Source organism: Amphibalanus amphitrite, unplaced genomic scaffold (genome assembly GCF_019059575.1).
Source record: "Amphibalanus amphitrite isolate SeventyFive unplaced genomic scaffold, NRLGWU_Aamphi_draft 000939F_arrow, whole genome shotgun sequence".
In the NCBI taxonomy this organism is placed as follows: domain Eukaryota; kingdom Metazoa; phylum Arthropoda; class Thecostraca; order Balanomorpha; family Balanidae; genus Amphibalanus; species Amphibalanus amphitrite.
This window is the reverse complement of record NW_024882433.1, coordinates 94,304-111,844: the sequence shown is the minus strand read 5'-3', so window position 1 is coordinate 111,844 and position 17,541 is coordinate 94,304. Positions and strand designations below refer to the sequence as shown.

The following is a 17,541-nucleotide window of genomic DNA, read 5'->3' as shown; positions in this document are numbered from 1 at the left end:
CGAGGGCCGTGTTACGCGTGCGGTCGTCTGGGACATATCGCGCGTGAATGTCAGGCGCGTGAAGGAAACGGTCCAAGCATGGTGAGATGTTTCCGGTGCAACAAGCGTGGGCATATCGCGGCTCAGTGCCCGGAAAACGAGGAGCGAGAGGCGGTCCATGCGCCGGCCTCCTCTCGGGACTGAGATGGAACGGCGCGCTGCCGGTGAGGGAGCTATCGATGAACGGAGTTGACTGTGATGTCTTAATTGACACGGGATGTACTCGCACTGTGATTCATTCGTCACTCTGCGCTGTTTGGGAGAAGCGGGACGTGTACGTGCTGACGGCCAACGGGGAGAGGCTGGAATGTGCGGGTACGGCTGGTGTTCGTGTGCAGGTTCCGGGGATGGCGCCAGTAGTTGTTGATGCACTTGTGGTTGCTAAGAAGCCGCTGGGATTCAGTGCGATTCTCGGCATGGATGGAGTGAGGGCTCTCGGGGGAGTAGCGGTGCGATCGCCCTCTGAGGTAAAGTTCGCCGGCGAGAACGAAGCATGTGCCTGTGTGGGGGACCCGCAAGATCTGACTGTTGATAAGGAAGACTTCCGTGTCGTTTTCGCTGCGGAGCTGCAGCGCTGGACAGTGGAATGGAAGTGGTCCGGTGAGGAGCCACCAGTTCGCCTCAAGAATGGAGTGAGCGAGTATACTGTGCCGGATGAGGTCAGAAAGGACTATGAAGAGGAGATTGAGACCTGGATCAAGAACGGATGGCTACTAGAATACGATGAAGAAGAACACGGTCCCCCGAAAGGCCTGATTCCACTCATGGCAGTGGTCCAAGAGAATAAAGGGAAGGTGCGACCCGTGCTTGACTTCCGCGAGATCAACACATTTGTCGACACGTACACGGCAGATGTTGATGTGTGTGACGAGAAGCTCCGCGAATGGCGTCAGATGGGAGCGAACGTAGCGCTTCTGGACCTCCAGAAAGCATACCTTCAGATACATGTAGACGAATCTCTGTGGCCTTACCAGACGGTCGAGTACAAAGGAACAAGATACTGTCTGAGTCGACTTGGATTTGGCCTGAACATCGCACCAAGGGTGATGAAGACAGTCCTCGAGGCAGTGGTGAATCAAGACGAGGACGTGGCAAAGGCAGTGTCATCATATGTCGACGATGTCTTGGTCAATGAGGATGTGATGTCCGCGGAAAATGTGAGCAAACATCTTCGAGCCTTTGGGCTCCAGTGCAAGGAACCAGTACGACCAAAAGAAGGCGCTCGGATTCTCGGTCTCCGAGTTCAGGAAGAGCATGGTAACCTCAAATGGAAGAGGGACAACGACGTCCGAGAGATCGACGGGCCGGTGACGAAACGCAAGGTGTTCTCGCTTTGCGGCCGTTTGACTGGACACCTTCCGGTGTGCGGCTGGCTGCGGCCAGCGGTGTCGTTCTTGAAGCGAAAGGCTAATGAAGCGGCGGACGCTTGGGACGACGTCATCGAGGACAGTTTAGTGAATGGGCTGATCGAAGAGATAATGACGCAAATTAACACAGATGACCCAGCGCGAGGTCAGTGGGACGTCAAAGGGAACGAGGTGACGGTCTGGGCGGACGCCAGCATGTTGGCCTTGGGAGTGGTCCTCGAGATCGAGGGCGAGGTGGTGGAGGACGGATGCTGGCTGCGACCAACCGACGGAACACATATCAACATGGCAGAACTTGATGCCGCGCTGAAGGGCGTCAACATGGCCATCCTCTGGGGTGCTAAGAGAGTTCGACTGATGACGGATTCGCGTACTGTGTACCATTGGATCACTGACCTCCTGAGCGGCAAAGCACGGTTAAAGACGAAGGCCGTCTCGGAAATGCTTATCAGGCGAAGGCTGAGTACGCTGAAGATGCTGGCCGACGAGTACAGCCTGGAGATCAGCGTTCACAGCGTGGCCTCTGCTGACAACAAAGCTGATAAGCTCACCAGAGTGCCGGAGCGGTGGCGAGACACGCGTGCAGGCAGCGGTCCGGCTTGCATCATGGCGGGTGCAGAAGGAGACGAAAATGAAGCCGGGCTAGTGAAGGAGGTGGAGCGGGTGCATCATGCCGCTGGACACCCAGGTGTCAGAAGAACTTTGTACTTTTCCAAGAGGGCAAACTTGCGGGTCACCAAGCGTATGGCACGATCTGTTGTATCAGCTTGTCAGACGTGCCGGTCGATCGACCCGGCACCGGAGAAGTGGACTGGCGGACAGCTGTCGGTAGACATTGTCTGGGAGCGCGTCGCAGTTGATGTCACGCACTTCCAGGGGCGCCTCTATCTGACGATGGTGGACTGCGGACCATCAAGGTTCGCGATTTGGCGCCAGCTGCGGTGTGAGAGCGCGGCGTACGTCACAGGGGAGATGTCATCGATTTTCTACGAGAGGGGAGCACCTTCAGAGCTGCTGGCCGATAATGCTACCGTATTCCGCAGCCGCGCATTTCAGGCATTCGTCCGTGAATGGGGCACCCGGGTGCGGTACCGAGCAGCGTACGCACCATCGGGTAATGGCATCGTCGAACGAAATCACCGCTCCGTGAAGGTGATTGCTGCGAGGAAGCGATGTGGCGTGCCGGAGGCGGTGTATTTGTACAATGCGACTCCGAGGGACGACTCGACCGACGCAGCAACCCCTGTCAGCATGGTGTACAAGTACACAGTGAGAGTCAAGGCAGTGGATCCGGTTCAGCCCGCTGAAGAGCCCGAGCCAGATACATGCAGATACAGCGTGGGAGATGCGGTGTGGGTGAAATCGGCGCGGGGGCGATGTGACGATCGGTACAACGAGGGAGTGGTGACTGGGCGAGTGTCACTGCAGACTGTGGAAGTGGATGGGGTGCCAAGACATGTGCGCCACCTGCAGCCCCGTGAGGCGCACGTGGAACAGCCTCAGAGTGATACCGCAGATGACGAAGGGCCGCTCCTTGTGCGTCTCCCAGAGGAGAACCGGGAGGAGATGGGTCAGGGAGAGGGACAGTGCCGGCGGTCCCAGCGGCAGGTGCGGGCCCCCATGCGGTACGGTTTCGATCAGGATCGGGGAGGAGTGTGATTTAATGTTACTGCTTGAAAGGGCGTTGTTTCAAAAGTGCACGTGAACTGGTTATTTATTTGTTAAGTGAATTGAATGTTCTGCTTTTTGGGTCAGGTGGGGTGAGGCGCTGGCAAGAAGGGAAGATTGCTTGGGGCTTAGGGGCATCTGGGAGGAGTGTGACTTATGAGTAAAGTGATTGTGTGGAAGACTCGTGTGGAAAAGGCGTAGGCCGGCTTTGATGATCCGGTGATTCTAAAGGCCGCCGTCCACTGCGACGGAATTCCGTCCGGAGTCCGTCCGGAATGTCGCCGCATCCGGTCCGGATGCGGTCCGGATGCGGTCCGGATGCGGAGAGCTAATAAATGTTTTCTATCACTTATTACCAAATAAAATATTGCAAGTAACCACGGCCCCAAACCAAGTCTGTTCCGGACGTTCCGGATGCGTTTTCCGCAGAAAAGTTCAACGCGTCGGACATCACTCTTCCGTCTCCGTAGCAACCGCATCCGAAACGCATGCGGAGAGCTGACGGAAAATCAACAGCTGATTGCTGTTCGGATGCGGTCCGGACGGAGCGCACACGATTTCCGTACGGACCGGATGCGCCCATAGGGTTCTGTGTTAAATTCCGTACGGACCGCACGCGTTCCGCACAGTGGACGGCGGCCTTTAGTGTCAATTGTGATTACTGATCATGTTTGTTCATTAATACGAAAGATAACTTATCGGACAGTTTTGGTGTCGAAGAGATCAAAGGACGATAAATCTAATCAAATTCCTACAAAAACCACATTGCCCCTTCACAGTTCATAAATGTGCCCCTCTCAGCCCATTTACTTACTATCCATATATTTAGTATCTAGACACTTCTTCCTCCATTTTTGCCTTCTCTCTCTCTCTCTCTCTCTCTCTCTCTCTCTCTCTCTCTCTCTCTCTCTCTCTCTCTCTCTCTCTCTCTCTCTCTCTCTCTCTCTCTCTCTCTCTCTCTCTCTCTCTCTCTCGCTCTCTCGCTCTCGCTCTCGCTCTCGCTCTCTCTCTCTCTCTCTCTCTCCCTCTCCCTCTCCCTCTCCCTCTCCCTCTCCCTCTCCCTCTCCCTCCCTCCCTCCCTCCCTCCCTCCCTCCCTCCCTCCCTCCCTCCCTCCCTCTCTCTCTCTCTCTCTCTCTCTCTCTCTCTCTCTCTCTCTCTCTCTCTCTCTCTCTCTCTCCTTCGCTATCTGGAGGACACTTGGCATTACTGTCTTTATTTTCTTTGTAAACACGTGGGCACTTTCGCTTTATTTCTCCATTTAATTTCATTTCAGCTCCATGACGCTGCAAAGTTCGAGGCGGTCGAGTGTTGTGGCCGTCGTGGGCTTCGCTGACGTTTGGTTTGAAACGCTTCAGTGGTTTTGCTGTTGAGTTTCGTGGAAAGCGTTGTCGCTGTAGTCATCTCGTATGATTTCCTTTGTTTGGCATATTGTTGGGACGTGTTTTGCCAATGAGATGAAACCATTGTGAATCTCTAGAACCCAATACGCTCTTCAGCTTGGTCATCCGATGTAATCATCCGGTCGTCTGATCATCCGAATTCAAGGGGAATCAAATTACGAAAAAATTGGTACCCCAGGTACTGTACGATGCCTACGCAATCGAAAGAATGAGCTGAACAGTAGGTAACCTATTTCTTATATCCGTAATAAAACCACATACTTGCCACGTACCTTTGCATGATTTGTAGGCATGGTACGTGCTGAGGTCGAATTAACCCATTGCAAGCAACTGAATGATTTATTTTTAAATCCTACATTCAAGCCTGAAATTGATATGCGATCTATGGTTAGGCACGCGTTCGGCGCGTAATCGCTTAGCTGAGCGCTTATTAGGTACATTCAGCATTCAAAGATTCCCTTTGATCGAAGCTTGAAATTGAATTTAGTTTCAATGTTTAACTTAACGTGATTATGCTATTTTGGTCTTCTATTTGAAGGCAAATTTTCATATCTCATGTTGAAATTTTGACAGACCTGTACCTATGCATATATGCTCCGTAGCTACGGATTGTTGATGAAAATCTCAGCGATTGCACCATTGCCAGCTACATTTTATCAGCCTTCGCCATTTTGTCGTGGCTCACCGCCGCGGCATTTCGCGGTACCATGTGCGGAAGTTTTTGGCGATTTTTCCGGCGGGGCGGCTGGTCGGTCGGCTGGCGCCGGCCGGCCGGCAGGCGGGGCCGCTCGGCTGCGCGCGCCGCGCCGCGCCGCCGCCGTGTTGCAGCGGCGTCGGCCGCCGGCCCCCACTCGGCCGGCGGTGTTGCACGGTGACGGAGGGGGCGCTGCCGGCTCCGCTGCAGCTGCCATTTTGTTGGCCGGCGCGGCGACGCACAGACGCGGCCGGTAGGTGGGGCGACATGCGCGCTGTCCTCATCCCTCTGCTGTGGGTGTGTGAGAGTGTGAGGGTGTGTGTTGGAGAGTATGGCTGTGTGTGTAGTCCTCTCCCTCTCCGTCTGGTGTCCTTTGTGAGCGGCGCCGCGCTCGGGCGGGGTGGTCGGCGGGCGTGGTCGGCGGCCGGCACGCCGCCGCGCCGGCCGGCTGCGCTCGCCGTGATAGCGTGCCCGGCCGGCGCGGTCGGTGGTCGGGCCGAGTGTGGGATATGGGGACTGGCGGTAGGGCTGGAACCGGGGCGGGTGGCGCGGGCCGACCCAGTCGGCCTGCCCGGCACACCTCACGCCGCCGCCGCTGCAGCCGCGCTCAGTAGCCGCGCCAGCCAGCGCAGGGTAACGGGCCGCCTCGTAGAGATCCGCTGCTAATCTGACGCAACCGTGGCGTGCTTGGCTTAGAGTGGCGCACTGTCAGCGGCGGGGGTGCTGCTTGTGGACGACCGTCCCCTGCACGGCAGCCGGGGGGCGGCGGCGGCGGCCACACCACTCCTCCGCCGCCGCCGCCCGGTGCAGCATCGCTACCTCTATCTCCCAGCTTTGGAATGTGTAGGTTGATGCTTTAACTCCTTTTCTTTCTCATTGCAGCTTGATAACCTTGAGGACGACCGGCCAATCGCCTAGCTTCTTTCGCCGCAGCAGCCAATCAGAGCGCTTATACCAACCAGTCTGCCAATCCTGGCCCCGCTTACAGCGCTACCCAGTAGATAGTCTCCGCAAGCTTGCTGTGGCCGTAGAGGCGGCGTTGCAGACCAAGCTAAGCTTGCGCTGTGCGCGTCGGGTGTGCCTCCGGCGGCGGTGAGGTGAGGGAGCGCAGCAGTGCCGGCCGGAGCGGACCGCTGCCGCCGCCGCTGACCGCGCGGCTGGATGCGCCTCCGCGTCCGGTGACCGCCGCGTCAGCCGCCGACCGCTGCCGCTGCCGCCGTCCTTCGACGTCATGGCCAACTTCCACATGGTGAACGCTCTGAGCATGAATATAAAGGACTCGCGTTGGTTGCAGCTGGAGGTCTGTAGAGAGTACCAGCGCAACAAGTGCAGTCGCAGTGACACCGAGTGCAAGTTTGCCCACCCACTGCCGCACGTGGAGGTGCAGAACGGGAAGGTGACCGCCTGCTTCGACTCCATCAAGGTGAGTGGCACGCCGCCGCTTTTTGGGGCTGACCTGACCTGGGGTCCCAGCACAGCTTTGTAGGGTGGGTCACGGGTGCCAACACCGCTCCACTGTAGGGCTAGCCATGTGAGGCCACCTGCCAATGCAGCTTTAGGGCAGGTCATAGATCACCAGCACTGCAGTAGGGTAGGTCATATGGTGTCGCCATGTGTTCAGCTTAGGCCTTGATGTGACATTGTGTATCCATGGGCCATCTTATAATACTTTCAACCGTTTGTGGTCCCGGAATCCGATGCTATTCGGTCATTGTTGTGTGGTGTGGGTTTTGGGCGTGGATCACTGATGACCGAGTGGCTCGGCCCGTTCCGATGTGCCGCCGTGTGCCGCCGGGCGGGGCCGTGTCCACCGAGGCAGTATGTGAACTGAGGAGCCGGCCGGCCGGTGAGTCATGAGTCATGACGGCCGCCATGCTCGGCTCGGAGCGTTATCGGCACTGGCGCCGGCCCCGCTCGGCCGATTGACTGAGCAAACATCGCGCCTGGCCAACGGACAGCGCCGCCGGCGGCTCTGCGAGCCCGCGGGGCCAATCGTGGCGAGCCGGCAGGGACAGCCGGGCAGCGGAACGGTCATGGGGGCGAGCTCAGGGGCAACGCTGCCAGTCCGAACGTGATGCATATGGACATTTGACAGCTATACGTTGTTATGACCAAATCGATTGGTATTGATTTGATTGGTTACGAGCCGTCCAAACTGGAACCAGACTGCTTAAACCGGTATAAAAATATATTATCAATGATAAGGTAGGGGCCATGTTTTATTTTTTAATTGGTAAGACTTGCGGAATTTTACATTCCAGTTTTGTTTGGATATCTGATAAACTAGGCAAAAACCAGACATTCGGGCATATGCCCCATCCAAACAATGTTGAACTGGTGCAAATGTCCACTATTCGATTGTTTATATACGTGAAAAGAGCAAAGGCCATAAAGTTGTTCGTTATAATAACTGACAGCGATTTTGTCCATCGAGTGAACCGTTTCTGCTGTCCGTTGACTGGTAGCGTTCTATTTTGACCTTATTGATTGAAGGATTGTTGCCATTGATGCTAAATTGCTGACAAATACCGGCATTTCGTCATTGCCCTTATTAGCGTTTTAGTCACACAGCGATCGTTTGCATTGACCTGTATTGAATGTGTTTGTATGCTCCTCGAACCGTTCGATTGGCTCCAGTGTGCTGAATGAATTCAGCCGACCTGCATTCACTGCGGATAACAATGGCCCGCCTGTCGGTTGAGTGAGGTGAGGGCCGCGCCCGCGAGTCTCACGCCTTCAGCCGTTTTGAATGCCCTTTAGATCGGTTTGGCTGTACCGGGGCTGAGAAGCCGTCCCATATCGCTCCAGAGCAGTGGCCGGTCATCCGATATCGCTGGTTTGGTGACGGGTCAGCCGGAAATGCTGGGCCACTGACTGGCCATCCGACACTGCTGGACGCTGGTTCCGTGATAGGTCATTCGACAGTGTAAGTGCAGTGTCCTGCCACTGCTGGTCGATGCTCCAGGACCTTGTCGCCTTGTCCAGTAAGGGATCTGTCGTAAGGGATCAGTAAAGCGATCTGCCGTTACTGCTGGTTTATTGAGGTTTCACGGCGGATACTAAGGTGGTCCTCCTGTCCGTGTCCTGTCCTGTCCGTGTCCGTGTCCTGTCCCCGCTCGTTTCCGTGTCCTATCCCCGCTCGTTTCCATACCGCCTCCTTCCTGAGCCCCCGAGTGGCCGGCCTTGACGGCAGCTCAGCGGCGCTCGGCTGTGGCAGCCCCCACGTCCGATGGCGACGTCCACCGGCGCCGCTCTGCACGTGATACTGGCGGTGACAGTGCAGCTGATAGCACCGCTCTACACGTGATACTGAGGGTGACAGCGCTGCTGACCGCTATGCGTATCACTGACATCGACTGTATCACTGATATTGAGCGTGCACTGACTCCAATAGCACCAAAATTGGTGCTGACATTGGGTGCAACTGATGCCGTGGTGCTGGCACAGTTTCGGGCCGTCTATCTTGCGCGCCATTTGGCACTGAGCGTCCTGGGACTCGTTTTTTGGTTGTTCTTGCACGCTGTGGTCCGAACGGCCGTTGCTCTGATGGTTTTTATCAGCCTCTGCGAGTTGTCCAAGTGGGCAGCGCCTTAACGTTCAGGGTTCTGGGTTGAACCGCTGCCGAGCATTGTCGGTGTGGCCGAGCACCCATTACCTCCCACCGCCCCATTTTGGCACCCATCACCGGTGCACCGGTGTACCATCCATCAGCACCCACCTCCCGAGTTTGGCACCCACCGCCTCCCGGTGCCGGCCGGCCGGGGTGCGACTGTGCCGCTCGGGTTGGGCGCGGTCGACGGGTCAGCCCCGCCACTGCCACGGTCGATGGATTGACGGCCGACCCGCTGCCGTGCTGATCCGATGGCTGATGAAAAATTCACCGGCCGCCGCCACTCATGGACCGGGCACCAGATAATTACTTACGGCCGATGGTAATCCCCGTAATGCGCCCATTTGTTGCTGTCCGTGCGCGGCGCAGTGGTGGCGGGATAAACTGGGGTCTGGTCTGCGCCGCAGTGGGTCCGTCGTGGTGGGTCGGACTCCGGTCTCGGACACGACACATTGGCTTAGACCTGGGTCTGGTGCGCGTCGCAGTGGGTTGGGCTTGGGCCTGAAGCTCGCTGTGGCGTGGACACCACCAGGAAGACGTTCGAACAGGTTAGGGCAGCTCGGAATGCTTTTGTTTGTGCTGGTGTTGCTGGGCTCGCTGCTGTTGATCTCGAATCTGCGATGTAGGTTTCCTTCTCCGAAATGTGTGGCGCTTCCTCAGACGGTTGATATGGGCCTCTCTGTTGCCGCCTGTGCCTCGTCCCGGCGGTTCCCTCTTGTCTTATCGTTCTCTGCTGGACCGTCTATAACGGTTTGTGCTCTGAAGCCATGAGCACACTGCATGATGCTCATCTGATCGGCATTGCGGACCATCCACTGCCGTACGAAGAGGCGCGCTGCCACCGGGGTCTGACCCCACCACCCGGCGCAGCCCCGTGGGCGCCTCCGGTCGCCCTGCAGCCACCCGGCTCCCCTATTTATTTGTGCTGGGTCTCGTCAGGCGCGGCGGCGGCCCGGCTCCGTGACGGCGGCGATGGGCCGCCGAGCGGCTGCAGGCGCGCCGATGAACGGGGGTTGCGTCAGCGCCGGAGCAGCGGTCCGTCAGCGGCCGCGCTGCCGACTCTGCAGGACGCGGCGGGGTAGGGAGAGGGGCTCAGTGCTGCTCAGTGGCGCGCCGCGCCGCACACTGGTCGGAAACGCTCCAGCGAGAGGCCAGCGGCCTTTCCGCAAAAGTTTTTTGCTTATTATTCCACAACTAGTGAAGCAAACTTCATAAAACTTTGCATACCTTCTCTGTCATATGTAAGCTATCATTTGGATGTCAAGCACTAAATATATGACGTGAATCTGTTAAGTTATGACGTCATAATTGAGTATAATACAGGATCTAGCACCACTTTAAGTCAACAAGGGAAATTGGGAGCTGCTATTCGGGCACCGGGAATGGTTTCATGCACTCCTTGCAAGGTCCAGTGCTTGACTTTAGCATTTTTGACTTTGCGTGACGTCATTTATGACGTCACTAAGGCCATGTAAGTTTTTCGTCAATAACTCCTGATCAGATGGAGCTAGAGAGTCGGGAAAGCCACCATTGGACTCAGGAAGACCTGCCGAATCGAATGATATGCGATATGACCTCCTTCAACCATTTTCGTGACCTGAGGGGCTCCGACCTGACCTTGACCCGAGGTTAACACCTTAACCCTCGCCGGCACAGGGGGATGCAACCCCCCCTAAGGTTTTTCGCGAATAACTCGCGTAAAAAGCGGCCGATCGCGACGAAACTTTCAGTACCCTCGCATTGATCAATTTTACACCTAACCTGAAAATTTCATGACCCTGACCCCAATGACCTTTGACCTGTGACCTCTTTTCCGTGACCATGTTTGGCCGAAATCGCGATTCGGCGTATGTCGGCTCGCATTAGCCGCGCGTTTGCAAGCTTTTCGTGGTTTCAAACGTTCAAACATGTGATTTGATGTTGCTCCCATACATTAGGATGGGTGTCAAGGTCACCTGAAGGTCAGGTCAAGTCATTGACCTTCGGTGACCTCGGGTGACCTCGGTTCACTTTTTCGAGTTTTACATGTTTCTAGGCTAGTTTTTGGAGCTGAATTCGAATTTAGCAACCATTTGAACATTTACGAAATAGTTTTGGCGCCTTCGTAACGTGTTACGAAGCTGTCAGAGGCGGTTGACACGTATTACGAATACCCGTCACAACCCCTACCGGTTGACCTGACCTGACCTGACCCGACCTGGTCTAAATGCTTAAAGACATCATCTCTGATCAAAACTAATACGATATTCGTGATCAGCACCCCGGAAAACCACATAGCAGCCACAATTTACGACTTTCTAACAGGTCCCGATTTTCCCGGTTTTCGGGTCATTGACCTGACCTGGAAGGTCACCCGATGACCTAGGACCAAAATTGGGTATCATCGGCTTCCTCTCGTGACGGGCAACACGCTCGTTTTTCTTCCACGAGGCTCTAGCTCGATCAGGGGCCAAACGCGAGGGGGGGTCGTACCCCCCCCCCCTTGTGCCGTCGAAGGACGCAAAATGGCCTGTGCCGGCGAGGGTTAAGTTGACTTCACCCGAACACCAAGTATAGCATTCAACGCGCCTGAGCTAGACAAACACGATTATGCCAAAATCGCGGCAGTGCGACCATTTTTGGCAAAGTAATTAACCTAAAACCGAGCCCGTGCCTTGTGGCACTTACCTGACCTAAGAGGTCACTGGCTGACCTAAGACCTTAAAATCGGGTAGTACCTAATTTTTGCGTCTTATAACGGCACACAGGCGTGTTTTTTTCCGCGAGGCTCTAGCTCAATTACAGGCGCAACGGCGAGGGAGTTGTACCAACCCTCCCCGGTCAATGTAGAAAACCAATCGGTCCGGCCAGGGTTAAATACCGGAATTGTGATCTAATGTAAAAAGACGGCCCAAGGTAACCCGACGTCAGTGACAGGTGTCCTATATTTGCAGCGTCTTATATTCACGAAGGTTTCAATTTCCACTTTCTTCAGCCGAGTGATGGTTGTCAATAGCAAGGCTCTCTAAATGCAAGCCGTAATCGCCACGCAATATGTGGAAGGCTTTTGATGTCAATACATACATAAATGCATACATAAAACGCGCTTTTCACAAAATTCATAAACTCAAGCGCATCTGTTTTTAATGACCAGTCAACTACGCATGGATGCGTGCAGGCCACACAGGTCAGCGTAAGCCGGGCGCGGCGGCCGAGCCGAAACTGGGGCGGGGCGGGCGGTAGTTGGGTAGGAAGAGCGGCTCCTGCAAATTTTGCGCAAAAATGCGCAGTTAGCTTTTATGTTGCCCTGGTGTAAATTTAAATACTACTTCATCTCACAAAAAATCAGAGTGGAACTAGATGGGACTACCTGTTGTTTCCTTACCTAAACTTTGCAGTTATATTCCAGAATCACTGTAGGAGAGCCTTCATAAAAAAGCTATAGTACATCTTAGTTAGGGAAAAAGTATACCAAAAATTTTGCACTGACCAGTCGGCAACTTCATAACGAACATTTTGATGCATAATATGTGGGATTTCAATTTGGTGTCTATCAGCAATAAGACTCTGAATATCCGGCTCAAGAAACCTCTTGCTCCGCGTCAGTTTCCGAGTTCTGGGATAACCCATCTTCGGGGGCTGATTACAGCTATTTTTGGTCACCCGGATTAGTTTTTTTGGCCTAAGTATAATAATTTGATCAATTTCAAATCGATCTATATAAAAAATAATCCGAAACTCCGGAATCGCCCGTGGCCTCTCGTGAGGGCGTTTCCGACCAGTGTGCGCCGCCTCAGTCTGCAGACACAGGGCTGGTCGGCCCATGCCCCATGGAATAGCGCCGCCATCGGAGCAGCGCCGCCGCATAGTGTGGTCTTTTACAATTAATTTCATTTTAGAATTTGATTGAGGTAGCCGTGGCTGGCGGTATCGTTTCTGTTATTTTAGGCATGAAATGAAGCGCCTATCGCGCCCATAACTCATTTGGAGCGCACGAAACGGAGCCGGGCCAGTGACAGGCTACGGACGTCTGACCTGTGGCCAGACACGGAAACCGAACGGGGTATGTGATTCTAAAATCTTTGATGCCTCAGTGATTTTATCAGCTTTTAAATGCATTCTCCTTTTTTGGCTTCGCTTTCAAGAGTAATGCGGTGTTAAAAATGGAGCTTACTTGAGAGAAATTCGTTATGTAACAAATCGAAAATATCAGCGTGCCTATTGCACTTACTTTTAACTTTATCGTTTCTCAGCACTGAAGAATGAATATTGCTCCTCTTCTCTACTATTTCAAAGCAATCACTCTTGGAACATCGCTAACTGCGGCGCTTCTTTGCAATATCCACATTGTTTAATGCCCTCTGGCATGAATATCATTAACTAAGTCGAGCAGTTTGTAGCAGGCCGTTAGTTTGAGATTCTTTCCATGCGGTATTAAGTCCGTCGGTAACTTTGCCGTTGCCCTCTCGATCTCTGCTTGCGCCAGCGTGCTGGCTGTCCGCTGCTGTCTGTTTTCAGTGTCCTGTCCGTCGACTGAGGCAGCTGTCTGTGTCTTGTCCGGAGACTTGCATCAGACAGCGACTGGTAATCCCAGATAGCGCCCGAAAAAGACAGACAGTGACAGGGCAGCGCCAGAAAATGGCAGAAAATGGCAGACAGGGCCATACAATAGCCAACAGTGGCTGGGGGCGACAAATAATGACAGATTGCGGCAGACTGTTAGCGCAGCGCCGGACAATGACAGACAGCGTCATATAATTGCAGACAGCGCCAGACAACGATAGCCTCGCCGCCTCTCTTCAGACAGTGACAGATTGCGCCGGGCAGCGGCAGACAGCGCTGAGAGCGAGTGGCCATCTCTCCGTGACCGCCAGCCCAATAATGACCACTCGCGCCGCCGGCTGATGGCGACAAAACGCTCATCGGCCGCCGCTGACGCCGCGTCCATCTTCATCATTATTATCTGGCGGATGGTCCGGGCGGCGGCCGGAGCGGGGGCGGGGGCGGCTGTCCCAGAGCCGCCCGCCGGCCGTGTATACGCGTCGCCGCCGCCGCCGCCGCCGCCGCCGCTCTGTGTGTTGATGGTATTGATTGGGCCGACGGCCACAGCCAGGCCGCCGCCGCCGGCGCCGGTTTCCAGAATCCGCGCGAGGTGGCGGGGGCGGCGCGTTGGCCGTCGGCCAGCCGGGCTGCCTGTTGATCGCGGGAGGCGGCGGCGGCACCTGTGCTGAGCGATCACTGGTCAGCCCGACACCGGCCGCCGACCGCTGACGGGCTGTTGCTCGCCGTGCACCGGTGCCAGCGCGGGCCTGGTGCATCAGGCTCATTGGCGCGGCACCAGCGTCTGGTGTCGGCCAGATTGGTGAGGGCCCGGTGGTGTCGGCCGCGGTTGGTGAGGGGCCGTGGTATCGTCCGGCCAGCGGTGCAGCCGGGATGCGGAGGCGGTCGGCCGCACGACGCAGCGAGCCCGTATTTTTGGCCGGCACCGACGGAAGTCTGGAAACGGTCGATGGCGGGTCATGTGGCCGCCTGCGCGGCCGCCGCGGCCGCTGATGGTGTGCCGGTGAGGCGGCACTGTTTATTTTACACCGGGCAGGTGCTGCGGTGCGCCGCCTCGCCTCAGGCCGCCGGCTGCAGAGCGCCAGCCCCGGCGCCCTGTCTGGCCCGCCGGCGCGCCAGTGCAGCGGTCCGACCGGCCGTGCACCGGCTCCGTCTGACCTTGTGTCGCGGCGTGCTGCACTCGGTGGCGCGAGGAACCGGCTCTCGCCGCCTCCCTCCTCCCCGCGTTCGCTCGAGCGCCGCTGCACGGCGCCATGGCCGGTGCGAAATTCGAATGGATGGCGGCCGCTGGCGCCGGCCGGGCTCAGGGGAGTGCTGCGCGCCGCCGAGCCTGGCCGGCCGGCCGGCGAGCGCTCCGTTCTCGGAAGGGCTGCCGCGGCTGCGGGCTCAGTCCCGGGGAGACAGAGCGGCTCGGGTCCAGTCCCGGGGTAGTTGTAACCGTTCGGGCTCAGTCTTGGGGAGATACAGCGGTACCGGCTCAGTCTCGGGGAGATACAGCGGCTCGGGTCCAGTCCCGGGGTAGATATAACGGCGGGGCTCAGTGCTGGGGAGATACATCAGCTCGGGCTCAGTCCCGTGGTAGATATGACGGCTGTGGTCCAGTCATTGGGAAGATGTAACGGCTCCGGTTCGGCATCGGCGAAGAACCGTCCGGCATAGGCCTTCGGACTCACTGCAAAATTGCTTGATAAATTGCCTACATTTTGGTCTAAAGCGCAAATATTGTGTATATGGTATAAAACATTTGTCGCCAGCAAATATTCTTATGAATATTCGCGACTGCGACTGATTTTTAGTACACTCCAAGTCTTGCATAAGCAAATCCAGTCTGGACGAACTGTTTTCAACTAATGACCTCAGGTCTCCCGTGGCCTGATCCCGCTGGTCCATTCCTTCAGCCTAAGTGCATCTGTGCTGAGCCAGACACCGATCCCGGAAACTGAACCTAGGCACGATCTCAGCAGTGGCGGCCTGTATTTGACACTGTGGCCGTTCACCGTACCCAGATACCTTCAGTGAGGAGCCTTCCGGATCACATAGTCGCAGTGTCGATCGAATTATATGTATCGGGAGTGATTTTTGTGGCATAGTTTGTGGAAATCCACCAACAAAGAACCCGAAGGCCATTCTAGGGGATAGTTCATAGAAACTAATAAACTTGCACAGCCGTTGAATTGCCACGTGCCGCTTTTGCAAGGCACCATTTGTCATTTCATCCATCGAACTTCACGCCACACCATGCACCGCTGACCGTCAGTAGTGGAATCCGTAAGACCGGTGGAATACGGTGGAACGGGGACTAGTGAGGTCCGGCGGAGTTTTGCGAATCGTGGAGTGTGGGCTATGTAATATGCATGGCCTCTGGAATCGGTTGAACCGAAGTCCGTTGATCCTGCTGAGTGCTGAGTCCGGTAAAGTCCGGTGAGCCATGGACCTTGGACCGGTGGAGCCGGGCGGACTGGCGGAGTCCGATGGAACTTTTACCGCTGGAGTCCGATGAAATGTTGACCGATGGAGTCGGGTGAACTGGTGGACCTGTGGAGCGGTGCGGGGTGGAGCGGCCCGGGGCGCCGGCGGCCGGTGTTTGCCTCCAACCCCGGCTGGCCTCTAATGAAGCGCTGTGGCGCAGCGCCGCTGCAATAGCGCCCGCCGCTCTGTTTGATCAAAGTTGCCATGGTTCCGGCCGACTGTTTGCCATGGGGTTACGACTGGCCGGGTGTCGCCGGTCCCGGCGGTCCGTCCGTCCGTCCGTCCGTCTGTCCGTCTGTCTGGCTGTACTGCCCGCTGCCGGCGTGCGCCCCGCTCGGCGGGCGGCCGGCCGCCGCGGCACGCAGCCTCGCGAAACGGCGCGCGCCCGCGCCACCCGCCGCCGCGCACCAGAGCCGGCGCCGTTTTTATCGGCGTTTTTAGCGCGCTCTGAGATGGGCTCGATGTGTCCGGCTGAGCGAGCGTCTGGTGTATGGGCGGCGCGTGCAGCGGCGCTCCATGGTCCCAGGTCGGTCCCGTTACGGTCCCGGTCTTGTCTAGTATCAGTCAAGTCCCAGCCCTATCTCAGCACCGGCGCACAGCCGTCGTCATGCCGCGCTCATGCGCCGCCTGAGCCTCCAAAGCCTGTCACCATGGCAACGGTGTGTTTGCATAGCCGTCTCTGTTTACCTGGCGAGGAGCGGAGCAGCTGCAGCGCGAAATTGATGGCGTCAGCCCATGCCGCGCCGCTAGCCCGTCTCCGGTGCCAGATCTCGCGCCCCGCCCGTCCCCAGCCGCGTGCGTCAGCGCTGAGCCGGTGGCTGCGCGCGTCCCCAGCCGTGTGTGTCTGCGCCGAGCCGTTGATCGGTGACCGGTTTTTGCGCCGTCATGCCACCGGAGACGGCAGTGGGGCCGACACCTGGCCGGGTTCGCGCCGCGCGCCGCTCGGCCTCATTAAGCTGTCGTCTGCGCGAGTGTGGCGGACAGCGGCGGCGCCCGTCTGGTCGCTAATGACGCCCGGTACGGCCGTGTGCCGCCTCTGAATGCAGGCTGATTGTGCGGGTGATCACACGGCCGGCCGGGAGAGAGCAGACGTCGGCCGGACACCGGCCGTCCGCGGCGGCGCACCGTGCTGCCGGTGACCGGACCGCGCGGGTCACCAGGTCACTGCGGCCCGGGACAGACTCGAACCGTGCGAAGATCGCTGCCGTATGCACGCTGGGTTGGCGGCGCCGTCGCGTGTCAGCCGTGTGACCGCGGCCGGCCGGCGCTGCCTGCATCAGTAGGCGGCGCCCGTCCGCGGCCGCTGCCGCCGACCATTGGTATGTGCATACGGGCGCGAGCGGTCCGGGCCGCCGCACTGCACTGGGGACCGAGGAGCTGGCCGGGAGAGCGGCCTCAGGACTGGAAACTGACTGACAGGGAGAGCGACCTCAGGACTGGAAAGGACTGGCACGAGCTGGTTACGTGACTGGGACAGCAGATTCAGGATTGGGTAGCTGGTTGAAGTGAGCTTGGACGCGGGCTCTGTGGCTATTGGCTGGCAGAGTGGGTTGGGGAGCTGGATCGGGATGTGTCTCTGGCGCTGCCGTGGGCCTGTGGAGCCCGGTAGAGGTGTGGTTCAGGGGTCGCCGCGGTCCCGGAGGGCGTTGGCCGGTCTGCGGGCCGACTGACGGGCCCCGCCGCCGGCCGGCCGGCGCCATACGGCCGGGCGTTTTGCATTGATCCGGCGGCCGAATCGTCCGCCGACTGTCCGA

At 57.3% G+C, this 17,541-nt stretch overlaps 2 protein-coding genes across 11 annotated transcripts in view; both read left to right on the top strand.

The window, feature by feature from the left end:
* Nucleotides 1-17,541, top strand: part of LOC122368318 (muscleblind-like protein 3) — a 54,993-nt gene that overhangs the window by 10,349 nt on the left and 27,103 nt on the right. For 9 of the 10 annotated variants that reach the window (XM_043342141.1, XM_043342135.1, XM_043342143.1 and 6 more), the window contains exon 2: nt 6,052-6,592. In XM_043342141.1, coding sequence (XP_043198076.1) covers nt 6,401-6,592 — 192 coding nt within the window. In that variant the 5' untranslated portion in view covers nt 6,052-6,400. Of the gene's footprint in view, nt 1-5,321; nt 5,423-6,051; nt 6,593-17,541 lie in introns of those variants that run through there. The other variant, XM_043342134.1, reaches the window with a different exon arrangement.
* On the top strand, nt 456-3,065 carry LOC122368321. Its single transcript, XM_043342147.1, has one exon. The coding sequence runs from the start codon at nt 456-458 to the stop codon at nt 3,063-3,065; it is 2,610 nt and encodes an 869-aa protein (XP_043198082.1).